The sequence below is a fragment of the Ranitomeya variabilis genome, chromosome 8, assembly GCF_051348905.1.
Source record: "Ranitomeya variabilis isolate aRanVar5 chromosome 8, aRanVar5.hap1, whole genome shotgun sequence".
NCBI lineage: Eukaryota > Metazoa > Chordata > Amphibia > Anura > Dendrobatidae > Ranitomeya > Ranitomeya variabilis.
Window position 1 is genome coordinate 181,175,365 of NC_135239.1, and position 19,220 is coordinate 181,194,584.

Consider the following 19,220-nt stretch of genomic DNA (forward strand, 5'->3'; position numbering starts at 1 on the left):
CTTGCTATGATCTCTGCCTGCAGAGATCATGACACATGACCCCATGGAATAACATTGGTCCGGGTATGATCTGATGTTTTGTAGGATCACACTCTGACCAAGAAACCACTTGTCTGCATGAGTCCTTACCCCAATCAGATAGGATTCAGTCTTCTGTCAGATCTTACAGTATCAAAGGTGTATTCATTATATATTTAGGGTTCTGTTCCAACTTCCTAACTTTGTTGTAATTGATTACTGCATCAACTTTTCTCACAATATATTCTTGATCGATTCTGCAGAATACAAATCCTTATCATTCTCTGTGAATTCTGTTATTGCTAGTTGGAGATGGCTTGAACTCCTCAGAATTGCAGAAGTCCAAATACGGTTATTTTGCAACTTGTTTTGCGAAAAGCCATCTGGTCCTCTGCACCTTTCATTTTTGCCCTTCCCTATTGTACGGATCTTCTTCAGTCTACTTTACTTCAGATCGACTAGACCTTTGGCTTCCTTGTGTTTCATACCATCATGGTGCATGTTCATGACGTACGTCGCCCGAGCCATGGCTCGAAAGGATGTCAGAGACCTAATTCACTGGAGGATGCCACCCAGATTTAAAGTGAATCTGTCAGCAGGATTTTGCTCAGTAAACTACAGACACTGTCAGGTTATCGCTGTTATACTGATTAAAATGATACCTTGGTTGATGAAATACGTCTTGTGGTTGTTGTTTAATCTGTATTTGTAGTTTTCAGTTAAAGAGATTCTCGAGCTTTGGGCGGGGCTGTGGGCGGGACAATGTGCAGCCTGTGGGTGGGGCTTTATGTGGCGCTCTGCTTAGATATTCATCTGTATGGGCTTATGACAGGTCAGTAATCGTTCAGTGGTCTGCCCCCTATTTTACAAAATGCACATAATATTATGGGGTTAGAAAAAAAATGCATTCAGAAAAATGGCGCCAGCACAGTAGGATGTATCACTTTATGTATATAATATTGTCGGGTAAAAAAAAAGTAAAGTAATCAAAGTGGTGCCGGCGGTTCATGCGCAGTAGCATCTATTGTGATGCAATAGATGTTACTGTGCAAGCGCCTCCACCATTTTGCTGCAGACCTTTTTTCTTCAGCAAAATGGCAACAGCGGCGCATGTGCAGTAGCATCTATCGGAACGTGATAGGCTCCATTTTAATGAACTTAATTTAACGAATTAAATTTTTTTTTTACCAGACAATATTATATGCGATATATGCTACTGTGAAGGTATCGCCGCCATTTTGCTGAATTTATTTATTTTTTTCTAACCCCACAATATTATTTGCATTGTTTAAAATAGGGGGCAGGTCGGATTTCATCACCCAGGTATCATTTTAGTCAGTATAATGGCACCAACCTGACACTGTCTGTAGTTTACCGAGCACAGTCCAGCTGACAGGTTTGCTTTAATCAGGTCGGAGAAGATCCGTGAGATGGAGTAAGGCAGAAAGAGGAGGAGGTGCAGAGGATTTAACGGTGAGTTGCAGGGTTCTGAAAAGATCTCCGAGCATAATAAGGAACATTCTGAAAGAATAAGGCTGCCGTCACACATTCAGTATTTGGTCAGTATTTTACATCAGTATTTGTAACCCAAAACCAGGAGTGGAACAAATAGAGGAAAAGTATAATAGAAACACATCACCACTTCTGTATTTATCACCCACTCCTGGTTTTGGCTTACAAATACTGATATAAAACACTGCCCAAATACTGATAGTGTGATGGCAGCCTTACTGTGATGTAGCTCAAATCTGTCTGATAAATTTTCAGGATTTCCCAAATTCAAACCTCCGACATATGCGCTCACCTCTAGTAATTGTCGTTAGCCGTAGATAATCTTACCTCAGTTAACATGATGAGTCCAATAAAATAGGATGCAATTGAAATTGCTAATATTAATAATTCTCTGCGGTATCCTCTTCGGAAAATCTTCGGATACATGTCCACCACTGCAGTGACCAAGCTTTCCACGCACACAAACTGCAAGTGTAAGATGACATTTGATAAGTAACATTCTAAAGTAATAATGGGGTTGTCCACTACTAGGACAGCCCCTTCTCATTCCCCAAGATTACCCACATTCAAATAAAAACACTTATACTCACCTCCTATAAAGTCCCTAAAATGTTGGCACCTGCATTCCTGGGGCCCACGTGAGGTTGTAACTTCACGTGACCCCGGTGTCCAATGAGCACTGGTGTCGCTGTCTCCTCCTTTGAATGTATAAGTAATCAATAGGACGTGAGAGTCGTAGCTGGCCAGTCATTTCCTCTTGATTACTTATACTTTTAAAGGCGGAGACAGTGACTCCAGCGTTTATTGTGCACAGGGCTTAATGTAGCGTAACAACCTCAAGCGAGTCCCAGTAGAGCAAGTGGCGGCACCGCTGGATTGCCACCGGCACAGGAGATGGGCATAAGTGTTTTTATTTTAATGGGGGCAAACAATCAGCGTGAGAAGGGGTTGCCTTAGTATTGGACAACCTCTTTAAAAGAAATGTATACAAAAATTACATATTTTAAATTAAGATTTATGATGAAGCAATCTTTTTATAACATTTTATGATTTGTTTATGTGAGTATCCATATTTTAATACAAGTATTTAATCCATCCTTTTTAATTTTACTATTAATATTTGTCACTAGATCAGACAGCATAGATCGATACTTCCTATCCTGTGTCTGTCACTTGACAGCTTTGCTGTATAGATTGGGACAGGTTGATCTAAGGTACAACAAAGCAAGTACAACAACCATATAAATTATCTGTAACAAACTTACATTTAATTATTGAGGAACTTTTGATTACTTCTAACTCTTAATTTTTGATTAATCTAAGTATGCTTTTTTTTTGATGATTTGATGATTTTTTTATGTACACAAAAATGTACATTTATAATAAGTTGTGTCATTTTTGATGATGCATTAACTTATAGAAAATTATCTCTGGTGTCAGTGGCTATAAGCATTAATGATTCACGTTTCATTTACTTTTTTAGTTTTGATTTAAAAAAAAAAAGTAAAGTCATACAATCGGGTAGTCTGTTTATCTAAGTATGGTAAAAGTAGCTTAAAAAATATATAAATACAAATCTAAAAAAACTAGTAAGGGTATATTTAAAAATATAATATGCTCTCCTGTGTCACCAATTGTTATTAAAAGTAAAAAAAAAAATTTAGACAGTTCCAGCAAAGCTTCCTTTAAAAAAAATGAATAAATAACTGCTTGCACAGAGTGGATTGTTTGGTCAGGAATCATGGGGAGACGAGAAGTGGCTCATAAGTGGAGAAAGAACATATACTGTATTTCTGTATCTTTCGGTATATTAATAAGTCTCGTAATTCACTCGTGCTATTGATTTATGCAAAGTTTGTCGTAATTAGTGTCCATTTAATTATCATACATTTAAACCACATCAGGAGGAGTTTTTATTTTTTTTACCTGACTGTCAAGTCCAAGGAATATAAGCATCATGAAAAACAAGGCTGCCCACAGCGGGGCCAAAGGCATCATGGTGACAGCTTTTGGGTATGCGATGAAAGCCAGACCAGGACCTAAAAAAATAATAGTAAACACAGTATATTAGCAAAATGCACTGAACCCATAATTCCCTGTTTATCCAAGTAGGGGGGCCTTTATGTGGTGCTCTGCTTAGATATTCATCTTCATGGCTTATGATAGGTCACTGATCCTTCACTGACCTGCCCCCTATTTTACATACTGCATAAAAATGTGTGGAAATTTTTTTTTTACATTCATCACGCAGGCACCGGCGGCGACGCATGTGATGTAGCATGATACAATGGATAGAATGCACATATTCATTTATGATTTAGTCATATACTATTGTGGGGAGAGAAAAACATTTTCCTGATCAAACTGGTGTCGACAGTTGCACCTGCGCAGTAGCATCCATCACGTTCCCATAGATGTTACTGAGCAAGCGCTGCCGGCACTATTTTGCTAGAGAAAAAAAAATGGCTCCATCAAGATGGCGCTGGCATATTGTCCATGGTATCATCCTGCAGCCTAAGTGATGAATGTTATTTTTTTCCCACACATTATTCTGTGCAGTATGTAAAATAGTGGGCAGGTTACTGAAAGATCATTGACCTATCAATAAGTCATACAGATGCATATGTAAGCGGAGCGCCACATGAAGCCCCGCCCAAAGCTCCGCCCACAGGTCCGCCCCAGAGCACGAGAATCTCATGCACTGAAAACTACAAATAGAGATTATAAATCAGCCACAAGATGGATTTCATTAACCAAGGTATCATTGTAATCAGTGTAAAGGCACCAACCTGACAGTGTCAGTAGTTTACTGAACACAATCCTGCTAGCAGGTTCCCTTTAAGTTATATATGTATATGAATGCCTGTACATTTGACATTTAGACCAACTGACCTTCTTTGTTATTGATCAGTATTAAGGAGCTGATCTAGAAATTCATCCGCATTGCCTTCAAGATATTCAAACTCTACCAGTGCTTCTCAAAATGCCTGGTGGGCATCACCAGTTGACCTTCAAATAGGATAGGTTATTAATTTTGTTAAGTCTTTTTTACGAAACACATTTTCAGTGGTTTAGTAATTGAAGGGTAAAGTTTACATTCACGCTTGGTAAAACAAATGCCTGGGGTTTCTCAATGTTTCCTCTATCACAGATAAGGATACCAATACTGTGAATTGCATGTAAAGTTGATAGGCCCTTCTATAGGTCGATCGCCAAAATTGTGCACTTTCCAATGCAGCATGGGAGGAGTGTATGGGCACTGAAGCTGGCCAAATCCAATGATCTCCAAAAGCCAAAAGAAACAAAAATAAACGGCATGCTGACCTGTAGAAGTGCAAGCACAGTGCGAAACGGCCGTCGTTTGCTCCTGCTCACAAGAGCTCTGTTCCTCACTCTCCCGGCCATGGAGTTTTAAATGAAGATGAAATAAAGTTGGGAATTTTAGATCGGCGAGTCCCTTCTCCTCTCACATATACCAGTGAAATCCAATGATCTGGCAAGCTTCAGAGCAGAGCTTAGAAGCCTTACTGGAAAAAGCTTGTACATTTTGTGCTCCTTAGCTTAGGAGAACAGCCACTGCTAATAGACTGAGGAGGTGGACAGTAACCTAGGCAATGAGCAGTACACAATAGAATTCCTACCGTTCTTAAGAATAAAGAGGAAATTTAATAACAAGCTGCTTGTTTTTACAAGTACTTTGTAATTTTTCCTAATAAAGAATTTGAGAATAACCTTTAAAGTAAGTATACAGCATTTAGACTTGTTCGCCTAAAGTGCTGGAAGCCACACAGTGGTAATCAGTTGATCACCATAATGGCTGCTTTCTGCAAGGGGTTAACTCCGATAAGGCTGTATCCATCCCAATACTTAAATGAATTATACTGGGACTATACTGTTGGAAGAGGTGCTGCGTTGATATTCCCTGACTCCCAATATTCTTTTCTATGGGGGACATTATTGGTCTCCAGTCCTTCTGCATTTCCAGAATTCACTATATTCTCAATGATAAAATCATTCCTAAGAGAAGTCATATATTCTACATATAGAGAATTCATACCACAAATAAGACCTGAATGGTTGAACCGCATCAGTTTGGACCACCAAGGACCCCGTTTTCCCAATGTATGTAGCCCAACATTAGTTTTAAAATACGCCTCCAATAAATTTAATGTTTTAATTCCATGAAAATCCACGCTGGAGACTTCTCTCTTTTCACTATTTGCTATGGACAATGTCTCTCATCAGGGTGGCTCCGTGCGTGAACGAATATTGGATTTCTTCTGAGACTGGTGAGCTGACTTTTTTTCCCATTTTTTTCCCCTATCCTCAACGTATATCATATTCTACATATGTAACAATCAACACATCCACTTTAACCACTACTAAAATTAAAACGCTTTTAGATAAAGTCATAACTTTTTTATGAGATTTTTGAAAATCCCATGAAATAAATATCTTGATTTTTGCCCAAGGCTAAGACAAGATTTTACAGTAAGAATTCCAGGGTGAATGTTCTAAATAAAGAACTGGGAATTTTAGGTCAGCAAATTAACTAGATTTTCAACCAGAACAAACTGGGTAATTGCATGACAAAACAGTCCTACTTGTTGATAAATTAATTGTGCTTTTTTTGGGGTCAAGGAAAACAACTGGTAATCACTCAAAAAATATACAGGGTCAGATTTAGGACCAACTTTTTCTTTTTCCTAATTTCAAACCATACAAAGATGTCAGACTACAAAGTGTCCTGATATTGCCTTTACAAAAGGGCTGTAAATGAGTGAAGAAGCTGTGGACACCCACCTTGAAGATCTTATAGTTATGTTGCGTTGTGCTATTTTGAATGTTGTTTTATCTATTTTGTGGCCTGTAGCACTTAGCAAAGCAGTGGGTAGGGTTAACTATTCGGGCCAGGCAATGTGGAGAAGTTCCTATTAGGCAGGAAGAGTATTGAATAGGGTTGAGCGACCTTGACTCATTTAGGGTCGAGTCATGTTTTGCGAAACCCGACTGTTGGAAAAGTCGAGTCGGGCGAAATCGGCCGATTACTGCGCGAAGTCGAGGATCGGCCGGAACACGAAACCCTATGCACTTTAGTGGGGATATTTTTTTTTTTCTCTCTCTCTCTCTCTCTCTCTCTCTCTCTCTCCCCTCCGTCCCAGCACTGAAAATTTCGTTTTACACATTCCAAATCGCTACTGCGCACAAGCGATAAAATGATGATGGGCGTACACGCCCTAACCCCTATGTCATCACTCTGCCCACGCTCCTTCATTGGCCGAAAAAATGGCGCTAAACGCGTCATACAAAACGCGACTTTGGCGCCAAGATCGCGTACCGCATGGCCGACCCCACACAGGGATCGGGTCGGGTTTCATGAGACGCCGACTTTACCAAAAGTCGGCAACTTATGAAAATGAACGACCCGTTTCGCTCAACCCTAGTATTGAAGGGAGAAGGACCTATTGCCTAATGTTCGCAGACCTGCATTGAAAAGGATGGTTGTGTGCAAAGAAGGGAGAACATACTCGGATATCATGTTCTGAAGAAAACAAAGATTGAGTGGCAGAAGGATTCCTTTTCTCGGGCAAGTAGGGCCTAGAGCAAACGTTATCTATACCATATAAAAAGTAGAAGTGTAGACAATCCTCAAGGTCGTAGAGGAGAAGATGGCCAGGCTGGAGCTTAAATTTTCCTATGGGGAATTGAAGATGTGGCACACCAAGGAGCATGTGTTCTTCATAAAAAGAAAAGTAAAGAAAAGTTTATTACTGGACTCCTTCATTAATTTTTTTCGATGCGTCCTGGCCTGCCATGTCAAGTGGTATCATGCAATCTGCAGTGGCATAATGTTAAGGTAGTAGCGCACACACCCAGCCAGAATCCTCCTTTGTCTGTACCATGATTGAGTGTGGATGCGACCCTCTGCCACAGCGGACCATTATAGGGCTCTAAAAAATTGTATATATGCATTAGAGATGAGCAGATAGCTGTGTGGATCGCAGAGTCCAAGTCCTTAGCCTAGAATCATGGACAAGAACTAAGCAAATTTCCTTACCCTCTGGAATCTCAGGCTCAGCTTGTGCAATCTGTTCATCGGTAATCAGCATCTATAGATCAAAAATGCATTCAAGACGAGCATTCAAGTACTCTGACTCTGGCTGTTACAGGCGGGTGTACTTGTCAATTAGAGCTTCCCTTCAACTGTGAAGAGGTTTTCCCATATCCGGTATCTATGCCAGATTCTCATAATACCTGTTTGGTGCTCATTGAAATCAGTGTAATTCATAGATGTTTTGAGCTCACTAGACCTTTTTGTAGCCATTCTTAGGGGCCGATTCATAATTAACATATTTTTAAGTCACTTTTCTTTTTTGACTTGTGGTTTTGACTTACTTTTTTGCATTACATTTTTTAAAATTGTGCATGCCATTCAAGAATTTTGTGCAAAGCCTAAAAAAAGCCTAAAATTATATTTTTTACAGTCTTTAACCTTTTTTGTTACCTTTTAGCGCAAAAAGTCAAACATTTTGCAAAATATCTCCATTAATGACATTTTTTTATTTCGTACACATAAAATCACTCCTAATGGAGATGGGGATTGGAGTACAGTTGTGATAAATTTTATCACTTTTTAACCTTCAATTAGTCACTAGGGATGAGCAAACATGATCGGTGATACTCGAATATCTGGGTTCTTGGATCTGCTCGGCACTTGACGAGCATTAGCTGGTGTTCGATTTCAAACTCGAATACCAGCCCCGCATTTTTGGCACCTGTTACACAGCCAATAAGCATGTGGTGATTTTGGCACATCACTTTAATGCCATAGCCATCTTGGTAGCGGAATTACTGGGATTTTCTGGCCAAGTGACATCATCAGGGGTTATAAAAGAACAGGTGCCACTGGAATCGGCAATTCCACAGCTTTGTGACAGCTGTATTTGAAAGAGAGAGTGCTTGTCCAGGCGAGTGTGTACATTAGAAAAGGAACACTTGTTTTGAAGGCTTCAAGAGCTGATGGCTGGAACATGAGTCACTTTCCTCAAAATGGAGGTGCAAAATTGCAGGTGGGTGCGATCCAAGAAGGAAGGGAGCAGGGTGAACCCTTCTTGAGAAATGAATGGGCCTGAGAAAGGCTACTTGAGGTGGATCCAGACAGAGATACCACCCCCAAGAGATCATACTTTTCTTGGGGTTCCCCACCTCCTATGTTGTAGCAGGCAATGGTGCAGGTGACACAAGGTGCTGTCTCCCATTTCTACATGTTGGGAGTTCGGGAAATACCAGAAGTCGGGTCACTTAAAGCCAAAGCCCTGGGAATTGGGCTCCAGGAAACAGGTGGAGGCAGGTAGGAGAAGAAAAAGCGGACATCTGAAGATGATCACTGTATTACCCTCCTTATAATTTTTTCCTGGCTTTGCACTTTCTGCAAAGTGTTTATGAGTGTAGGAATACATCAACTACACTTTCAAAATATTTATGTTCATAATTTCTGGATTCAATTAGTTATTCATACAATTTAATACAGTTATTGCTATATTACGGAGCTATCTAAAACAAAATACATTCAAATTTTTTTTTCTAGATTCAATTAGTCATCCATACAGTTTAACGTGCTTTGTGTAAAATTATGGTGGGTTAAAATTTTGCAAAACCTCTCAGCCTGTTACAGTTTACAAAGTATTTTTGTTCCCAAAATTGACCATCGTCATACATACTGTAGAGCCTGCTTTATTTGAAATTTTGTTTGTTTGAAATAAACCCAAAAATTGTCCTGCTGCAGGTGTAGAAATGTGATTGCTCAAATATTGACTATTGTCATGTGTACTGTTGAAATTGGTTTGTGTAAAATTTTGCTGGCTTGAAATGAAAAACAAAAATTGTCCTGCTACAGGTGTAAAAATGTCATCCACCGGCACTTGGTCCCCAGCCGCCACTATTTCACCCAATGTGGCGTCCGCGCCTTGTACCAACATGTGTCCAGGAACAGCACCTATGCCTTTACAAACTATTAGTCACGTGGGGTCCATTGAACCCTAAGCAAGTTTGCTTGCATCATATTTCTACAGGTATGGAAGGAAAGTAACTGTTCATTTTGGTAGCTTCCTAGCTTGAGCGTCCCTCCCTCCTCCTGTATTAAACAAACACAACAGTGACAGCCTATGGTATTATATAGAAATTTTCAATTTACTCAAAGATTATATATAAAAAAAGGAATAGTTAGATACTATGGAACCACTGTGGTATTCAAAAGGATAAGTGGAATCCACTTAAAGGACAAAAACTAATCCGTGCTCCAAATTAGATAAGATCAAGAACTATCAAAGCAGAGAATATATAATAAAAAGCAATATTTGTATTTAATTATATATTAAGTAAACACAATAGAAAAGCTATTATGTATTATGTATCAAGATATGCATAAAATTAAATTTAAAAAAAGAATGTTTGTATATAAAAAAGACCAATTTTGCTTATGGCGGATAAGGTATATTTACTAAAATAAATATATACATATTTTATAATATTACGCCTAACAATTTTAAGCACCATAAATGAGAAAAATAACAGTGTGTATATATAATGACTCCAATACACAAACAAGAAAAAAATGGGTCACACCCATGGGCTAAAAAATCAGTGTAGAAATTAAATTATTATATATTCATATATTAAGAACATCCACATAAATAATTTTTCTAACTCACAAGGTATCTACAAGCCAAAAAGTATATGTGTATATACATACGCATATGAAACTAAGTGATCAGTGTGACAAAATAAATGTGTTCAGCTATAGACACTATCAACCAAAGAGAGCACAAAGGATAAAGTGCATGTGTGTTAGGCCGGCGTCACACTAGCGAGTATTACGGATGTATGAGAGGTGCAGAAAATACGGATTGCATACGGTACAATGATTCTCTATGGCCCAGCTCCTACCTGCCGTATTTTACTGATCCGTATTATACGGTCTTGTACGGCCGTTGAAAATCGCAGCATGCTGCGTTTGTCATCGTATTGTGCAAAAAAATCGCCAATGAAAGTCTATGGGGGCGAGAAAAATACGGATTACACACGGACCATGCGTGTGACTTGCGAGAAATATGCACCGGTGTTATAGAGAAAAGCCAGCAATTCAGTGCGGTGTACAGTAAAATCACACTGACAGAATAGAATAGAATAGGTAGAATAAATGTCTACACATAGAATAGGTATATATATATTTCATATAGCGCTAGATATCATAAAAGCCGGTAATTCAATTGCCGGCTTTTGATATCTCCTTCCCAAACCCGACAGGATATGAGACATGATTACATACAGTAAACCATCTCATATCACTTTTTTTTTGCATATTCCACACTACTAATGTTATTAGTGTGTATGTGAAAAATTTGGGCACTGTAGCTATTAAATTAAAGGGTTAAATCGCGGAAAAAATTGGCGTGGGCTCCCGCGCAATTTTCTCCGCCAGAGTGGTAAAGCCAGTGACTGAGGGCAGATATTAATAGCCAGGAGAGGGTCCATGGTTATTGGCCCCCCCGTGGCTAAAAACATCTGCCCCCAGCCACCCCAGAAAAGGCACATCTGGAAGATGCGCCTATTCTGGCACTTGGCCACTCTCTTCCCACTCCCTGTAGCGGTGGGATATGGGGTAATGAAGGGTTAATATCACCTTGCTATTGTAAGGTGACATTAAGCCAGATTAATAATGGAGAGGCGTCAATTATGACACCTATCCATTATTAATTCAATAGTACGAAATGGTTAAAAAAACACACACGCATTATTACAAAGTACTGTAATGAAATAAAGACACAGGGTGTTGTAATATTTTATTATTCTCTTAATCCACCTGAAGACCCTTGTTCTGTAAAAAAGGAAAAATAAAAAATCAACAATATCCCATACCTTCCGTCGTTCAGTCAGTCCCACGATGTAAATCCATTCCAGCCTTTTCTGGGGTGGCTGAGGGCAGATGTTTTTAGCCAGGGGGGCCAATAACCATGGATCCTCTCTAGGCTATTAATATCTGCCCTCAGTCACTGGCTTTACCACTCTGGCGGAGAAAATTGCGTGGGAGTCCATGCCAATTTTTTCCGCGATTTAACCCTTTAATTTAATAGCTACAGTGCCCAAATTTTGCATACACACACTACTAACATTAGTAGTGTGGAATATGCAAAAAAAAGGGGGATATGAGATGGTTTACTGTATGTAACCATGTCTCATGTCATGTCGGGTTTGGGAAGGAGAAATGAAAAGCCGGCAATTGAATTACCGGCTTTTCTGCAATCTAGCGCTGAATTAAATATAAATACAGTATATATATATATGTGTGTCTCAATGACATATATATATATAGACTGTATATATGTTTTAACGAACATTTGAGCACATAAATCCATTAGATGTCGGTTTTGCAAGCCTGCGAGAAAATCTCGCAGTACGGATGCCATACGGATTATATACGGAGAATGCCATGCGCAAAATACGCTGCCACACCCTGCCTACGGATGACATACGGACCACTATTTTGGGAACATTTCTGCGTATTACGGCCGTAAAAAACAGACCGTATTTTCACACGCTGAGTGTGACGCCGGCCTTAGAATAAGCAAGGTGCTATATGGTATGCATTATAAAGTGACATGTGCATGATGCTCATAAATAATTACAGATACTGCGCAGATACCCAGTGCATATAGCACCTTGCTTATTCTGGTTTCCATTGTGTCTATGGCATCACATGATGAAAAACTGACTAATTACAAAATCACTAATTGAGAGATATTTATGCAAAAAAAACTTGCTTAAATGTATTGATATATTGGATGCTTAGTTTTTACTCTGGCTACTAAGAATTCTCTAAATTGTTTAATTTTGCTGCTGTTATCGACAAATCCTTTAAAAGTAATCTGCATATTTTTGTTATTTACTATGAGAGCAGTGTAATGTAGAGGCAGAGAGCCTAATTCCAGGTATGTGTCACTAAATAGATTGTGTGTTGAAGTTCCAATACAATCAGGGTTTTATCATCAGCAGATTATCAATGTTGGACTAGATCTCAGTGCAATCCAGTCCTGCTAATTTTTGTAACCCCACCTCCACTAGTGATTGGCAGCTTTCTGACAGCATACAGTGTACACAGTAAGCTGCCAATCAGAGGAGTGGGCGGGGTTACATACAGATCAGTATTGTGACTACTGTTGGATCTGCAGCAGAGTAAAACACTGATTCTATCAAAACTGCCCAAGCAGCCCAGTAAGTGATATTGCTTGAATCAGGCTCTCTGCTCATATATCATGCATCTCTCAGATTCCATAGCAAAAACCTGCAGACAGATCTCTGTTCCTTGGGCCAAGTTTTACCCCCAAATACAATACACAGTAATTTACTAAATACACAAAGGTAAATTTGAGAAATAAGTTGTACATACCTGATTCTGCAACTTCTGCAATTGGAACCCCTTGTTCGTAAGCCATAAAACCAAGCACAGAAAATATAGCAAAACCGGCCACAAAGCTGGTGCCGCTGTTCAAACAGCAGAGCAAGATACAGTCCCTGCAAAGACAAGCAGAGATTATGCAATCAGTTTATATGCAGTAACATTTCGCTAGATTTAATTACGCTTCTAACATTTATCCGATGACTGTTCATCGCTGCAGACAATTGACCATGAAAGCGAACAGCTGTGACCAACCAGTGAACATATTGCTGAGCATTCCACTCAACTGACTTTTTAGGAACAAATATCAACAGCTTTGAAAACAGTTTGTGCAGTATTGAAATCCTTGGACACAAAAAAAGTGATGGTAGGGACCCATGTAGGAGCCGATGTGTGACCAAAATGCAGCAATGATACGGCACGACACAATGCAGACATCATGGCAAGCCTGTGAACCTGTCACCAAGTTTGGCCGATAAGAGATACGGCCATCATCTTTCAGGGCTGATATACAGCATTTTATATAATAGTATTTTAATAATATAATTGTATAATGCTGTATATCTGCCCCAACCTGAACTGTAAGAGAAGAAAAATAACTTTTATTATACTCACCTGCGGGGCGGTCCGGTCCGATGGGTGTCGCTGGTCTTGATCCAGCGCCTTCCATCTACTTACGATCCCCGTCCTCCTTCTTGCTTCATGTGGTTGACGCATCCTTTCGTCATCCACACAGTCTCCTTGGCACAGCTTTCCTGTGCAGACGTACTTCTCTGCCCTGTCGAGGGCAGAGCAAAGTACTGCAGTGCGCATGCTTCGGGGCTCTTTGACCTTTCCTGGAACCTGAGCACTGCAGTCCTTTGCTCTGCTCTCAACAGGGCAGAGAAGTACGCCTACGCATGAGCGTGGTGCCGAGGAGACGCGTCATCCACGTGAAGCAAGCAGGAGGGCCGCAACAAGAAGGGAGGTGCCGGACCAAGAAAAGCAACACCCATTGGACCGGACCGCCCCACAGGTGAGTATAAAAAAGTTATTTTTCTTCAATTGCAGGTTGAGTTGGGGGCAGATACACAGCATTATAGAATGCTGTATATCAGCCCAGGAAAGGTGATGGTCGTTTCTCTTATAGGCCAAACCTGGTGACAGGTTCACTTTAAATGGACTTTATTTTTGATTGATGATTTCCATGTGGTTCTCTGGGTATTGTGTGGCCATTATAAGCCAACACTCAAATAATTCATTTTTTATAATCCCACTTAAAAATGACATATATATTGAGTTGGATGATTGGAACGTGGTCTTAGACACCTGATGGCAAGCCCTGTATTGGCCTTTTTTTAAATTAAGAAATAGATAAATTGAAACTTGACAGAAGAAGACCAAGATTGGAATGCAATGCTTGGACTGGCCAGTGGTTCTCCCAAACCGATCATGACAGCTTCATATATTTCATGTCTCTATCCTGCTCTCACTGGTTCATTGGTTGGAATAGTTCAGTAAATTGATTTGTATCAAATGCAATGTTATGAAAAAGAATTACCGTATATTCACCAGACATCTACATTTCTGATTTGATTCTCATGAATGCTGCAAAATGGCGGCAGTGAGTTGCCATTTTGCTGAACTTTTATGATGACCAGTAAGGGGTTAAAGTAAAAAAAGGATTACTCTAATCTGTCCTAGGCTTTACCCTTACCTGCCCTGCCACCGTGGCTCTTCCAAATAAGTCTCATATGATCATGTGAGAAAGGACCCAAGTCATCAATTTTAATGATGACTTGTATCATGTGACCGCCTGATGTATAGCATGTCATTGACATGTGTCGCACCCCACGAGACCATGTTTGGCCTCGTCAGGGCCAGAAGATCCGAAGACTAGATGGTGCTACTGGAGAACTTGGTGAGGAGCTGAGGAGTAGGTCTCAGACAAGAGAGTATTATTATTTTTAAGCATAAATGTATTTTCAGGTTGCTAACAATTTACAAAGAATTTGTGGAAATTCACCCAACTTTAAATTTGACACAGAGGACATAATGGTGAGAAAATCTCCCATCTTTATTTATGTTAAAGTTGTACAAGGACACTTTTTAAAAGAGGGAAGCCATCCTTATAAAAGAGAAAAATAACCCATACCAGTGGACTCCCTCCCTTTCCTTTGCTGTAGTGCTGCCTCTCCGACAGTCTCTACCAGACCGGAAGTGCTGCTGACCAGCAACCTGACTGCTGAAGTCACTGATTAGCTTCAGGGTTAGGTGATTGATAGTCGGAACATCACTGCTTCCTGTCTGGTGGAGACCATTTGAGTGACAGCGCTGGAACAGGGTAATGGTTTCCAGTTTTTGGAATTATTTTTTTTATTATATGGAAAACAGGAAAACATTTTATATAAAGTAAGATAAATAAATACCACTGGTGATTTTATTACCATTAAGGAGGTTCTCTCATTAACAAAGTACATGTTAACCAATATATCTTGGATTAGTAATAAGTTCCACAATTGATTTCTTTTTAAAAATCATATTCCTGTGCTGAGATAATCTTATATATGTGCCCCTGCTATGTATTGTGTTATTTGCTATGTCTGCCGCTGTTGCTGCTCATGGTTGCGCATACAGAGCTTCAGATTAGGGTAGGAAACATGTGACAATATTGGCGACATAGGAGCAACTCTCAGCTGCTAGTTTTTGTGAGGGAACACATTCACTGCCTGTTTGTTTTATCATAGGAGTGATTGTCTCTGCTGTATCACTAGACATTCACTGCCTGTTTGTTTTATCATAGGAGTGATTGTCTCTGCTGTATCACTAGACCTGTGATCTCATCATAGATCAAATGACATAAGAACTCACTAGTCAGAGCTTTTGTCCTTCCCTTCATTAAAGTCAATGAACCAAACAATGAGAATAGAATAGATAATAATGATTTATCCTTATGGATAGGATAATATGCTTGTGTAACTTAAGGGCCCCATACACATTAGATGGCTGTCAACTGAATAATATTCTCATTTGGTTTACACTCCTGTGTTTTCTATGAGAGAGCTACTGGCTGGTGACTTACCTCCTGGAGAACAATACGATTAGCACTCCCAAATCGGACATGCCTGATCGACATCTCTCCTGACCATCAATTGGCCAGCACCCACATACACATTAGGATTTCAGCCAAACCAGTCAATATCGACGTGTTGGGCCCACAGTGATCTAATGAGCATGGGGTTCTTTAGGGCTTAAAAGTTCAAACGTTTCTATTAAAAAGTATTGCGACAAAAAATATAGTAATATAGTCCTTTCAATCGGACAGATAAAAACATTATACCAGTGGTAAGCCCCTGAAAATATCTGTGTGATGCATGTACTGAGCGCTGGTCTCCTGACCTGGACTTGGCAAGCCCATATATTCTTATGAGACTGTCAAGTTCAGGTCAGGAGACCTGCGACCAATCCGTTCATCATGGTCAGTGCATGGAGAGTGTTCACGAGAATCCAAATTTAGTTTTAGAGACATTTGCCTCAACACAATTGGAGTTTCCCTATATGGACATTAGACAAGTGACCATGGAGTGCAATATAAAGTCAAGTGTTTGTGGCTTGGTTTCAGTGGAAATCAACATAAGGGAAAATTAAGTGATCTGAATGACTTCAAAAGAGACATAGTGCTAGACTAACCCACTTTATTGGGCTGCAACATGAAGTATTATTGAGAGTATATTGGAAATTCTGTGACAAGGGGGAAATATCCAGAAAAAGCGAATCATGTGGATTTAAATAACTCTCCATCCTAATGGGATAATGGGATTATTGGGAAATATCAAGAATTGTTCTAGTGAACAGGTGATGCAGAGTCAAGCAAATTGAAACCAAATGCAATGTTGGTGCTTCTACCAATGTGTCCGAATGCACAGCTCAGTGTAAAGATAAACAGAAAGACAAGACAAAAGAGGTGAATCAATTACTTTGAGATTAATCAAATTTGCCTTGAGTTTCACAAAGTTCCTGAATTCAATTTTTTTATCATTCGAATTTCACAAAAAAGGGCTGGTAAGGGGGTAAAAAAAAATACTAGCTTGGTCCTCATTAGTGATGGGCAAGTATACTCGTTGCTCGGGTTTTCCCGAGCACGCTTTGGGGATCTCCGAGAATTTGTGACTGCTCGGAGATTTAGTTTTCCTTGCCGCAGCTGCATGATTTGCGACTGTTAGACAACTTGATTACATGTGGGGATTCCCTAGCAACCTGGCAACCCTCACATGTACTCAGGCTGGCTAGCAGCCGTAAATCAAGCAGCTGAGTCAACAAAAACTAAATCTCCGAGCAGTCACAAATACTCGGAGATCACCTGAGTGTGCTCAGTCCTCATCTAGTCCTCATCTGTCCTGCCATGAAGCCATGCCTTGGTCATCTTCTCGGGCCACACTGGGCTATTTCTGTGTCTTACAAAACCCTTGGTTTCTCCTGAATTGACTAGGAAATGACATCACAGTGTCATCCAGTGCATGCCACATGACAAAATTATATTGTGGCCTAGATAGCAATGAAGATACTAAAGATGCCAGGCACCGTAAGATCTCAAAGAGATCAAACCAGTGAATGAACTAAACAAGACAACTAGGCCAGATAAGGAGTGCATGATGGAAAAGGGAAGGACCACGTGATTATAACTTTTTTATTACATTTTTACATACTGTTTGTTTATCATAGTCTGGTGTCTGAGGAGATCTCAGACCATTATAATGTATACTTGAATTACATGCAAGTCCCATATTTGAGTGAACAGCTAATTAAAAAACAATGCAAAATCATTGCCTGGTCAGATTAATTCAGCTCTGTTGTGCACCAGGCTAATGGGAGGGTCAGAATTTGGTACAAGCAGCATGAATAGATAATCACTTCCAGTAAGGTGTCAACAGATCAGGATTGTGTCGGTGTAGTAAAGGTGTGGTGGTTTACCTAGCACATCCTAGGTCTTCAGATACATTTAGCTAGACATTTGGACAATAGGGCTTACCCATGTGTTGTGACCCAACTGTGATGCATTGACCCCTGTAACAGGTGGGGGGCGCTGCATGGTCTCCCCGGTATGTGCATGGAGTCGTATTGAGGCCGTGAGGATCGACCTGCAGTGATGTCAGGATCACGTGACCAGCCCATGTGATCCATTACTGTGGGTGTGGTTACAGGTACATAACGTGACCAGGGTGTGGGTCACAGGGGGTTCCTGAGGGCCTGTGCATGGGCTGTGTATGCTCCTGTGTTGGAAGCCCTGTGAGGAGGCTTCCTGGAAAGCACATGGTTTGGACCTGGTGGCCTGGGTGTTGGACTAAGTCCTGAATAGCACCCAGACAGGCCACATGCCTCTGTGATGGACGGTCCCAGGTGGGATGGACGTTCTGAAGACCACAGTGTGATCATGGTCCTGGACAGTCTGTGTTAGAAGCTCCTGTGAGTGGAGTCTTCTTGGAGCACCTGAGAGACTGTGGACCTGGATAATCGGTGTTGGGGAAGCTACCGGCCTTCGGCGGCCCTGGACTGACTGATATGTGCCGGCCAGGCAAGTTGGTGAACCCCGTAAGGCAGTTTCCCCAGGAGAGAGGACTGACAAGGAGTCAGCAGATGGAGCAGGAGCTCCCATAAGGTACCTCCATAAGCTGTTGGTGCTTGTAACATGAACTGTGTGGTAACCCACGGCAACTGGTCAGTGAGGACCAGTGTGTTTAGTTGCCACAGAATAAGGGTCTGAAACTTGAAGTGATATCCTGGTTCAGTATGTAAATGGACTGCTCATGGTATGGTTTATGAGGCATAATAAACCGTATGGACTGTTTTGTTTTAAAAACCCGTGCCCGTGTGCTGAATATCGCGGCCAAGCGAGTGTCCCCCAATACACTCAGTAAGAGTAGTCTTACACAACCAATTTTATCCCTTTACGACAGCTGTTGTTTGGTAGGAATATACTTTCAGTAGGACAATGCACCATGCCATGAGGCTCACATAGTCATGGATTGGTTCTAAGAATATGACATCTAGTTCTCCTTACTTCCCTAACCTTCAGAGTTACAAGTCCCTTATTCAATAGAACATCTGTGGGACAAGGTGGGATGATATAATGGGCTCTTGAGGGCATGTTAGTATCTCCATCTAATTTGTAGCAAAAGCAAGAAGGTACCAGGTCAACCTGGGCCAAATTTCTGCCGAGTGATTTCAACACACAAGTGGAATTTCTTTCACAAATAAT

The 19,220-nt window shown here is 40.4% G+C and overlaps 1 protein-coding gene across 4 annotated transcripts in view; it reads right to left on the minus strand.

Moving 5' to 3' along the window:
• The window catches only part of SLC6A11 (solute carrier family 6 member 11), a 342,972-nt gene that overhangs the window by 13,494 nt on the left and 310,258 nt on the right, over positions 1-19,220 (minus strand). For all 4 annotated transcript variants that reach the window (XM_077277724.1, XM_077277721.1, XM_077277722.1 and 1 more), the window contains exons 9-11: positions 12,977-13,101; positions 3,457-3,569; positions 1,858-1,995 (exon numbers count right to left, since the gene is read on the minus strand). In XM_077277724.1, the coding sequence (XP_077133839.1) occupies positions 1,858-1,995; positions 3,457-3,569; positions 12,977-13,101 (376 nt within the window). The remainder of the gene's footprint in view (positions 1-1,857; positions 1,996-3,456; positions 3,570-12,976; positions 13,102-19,220) is intronic.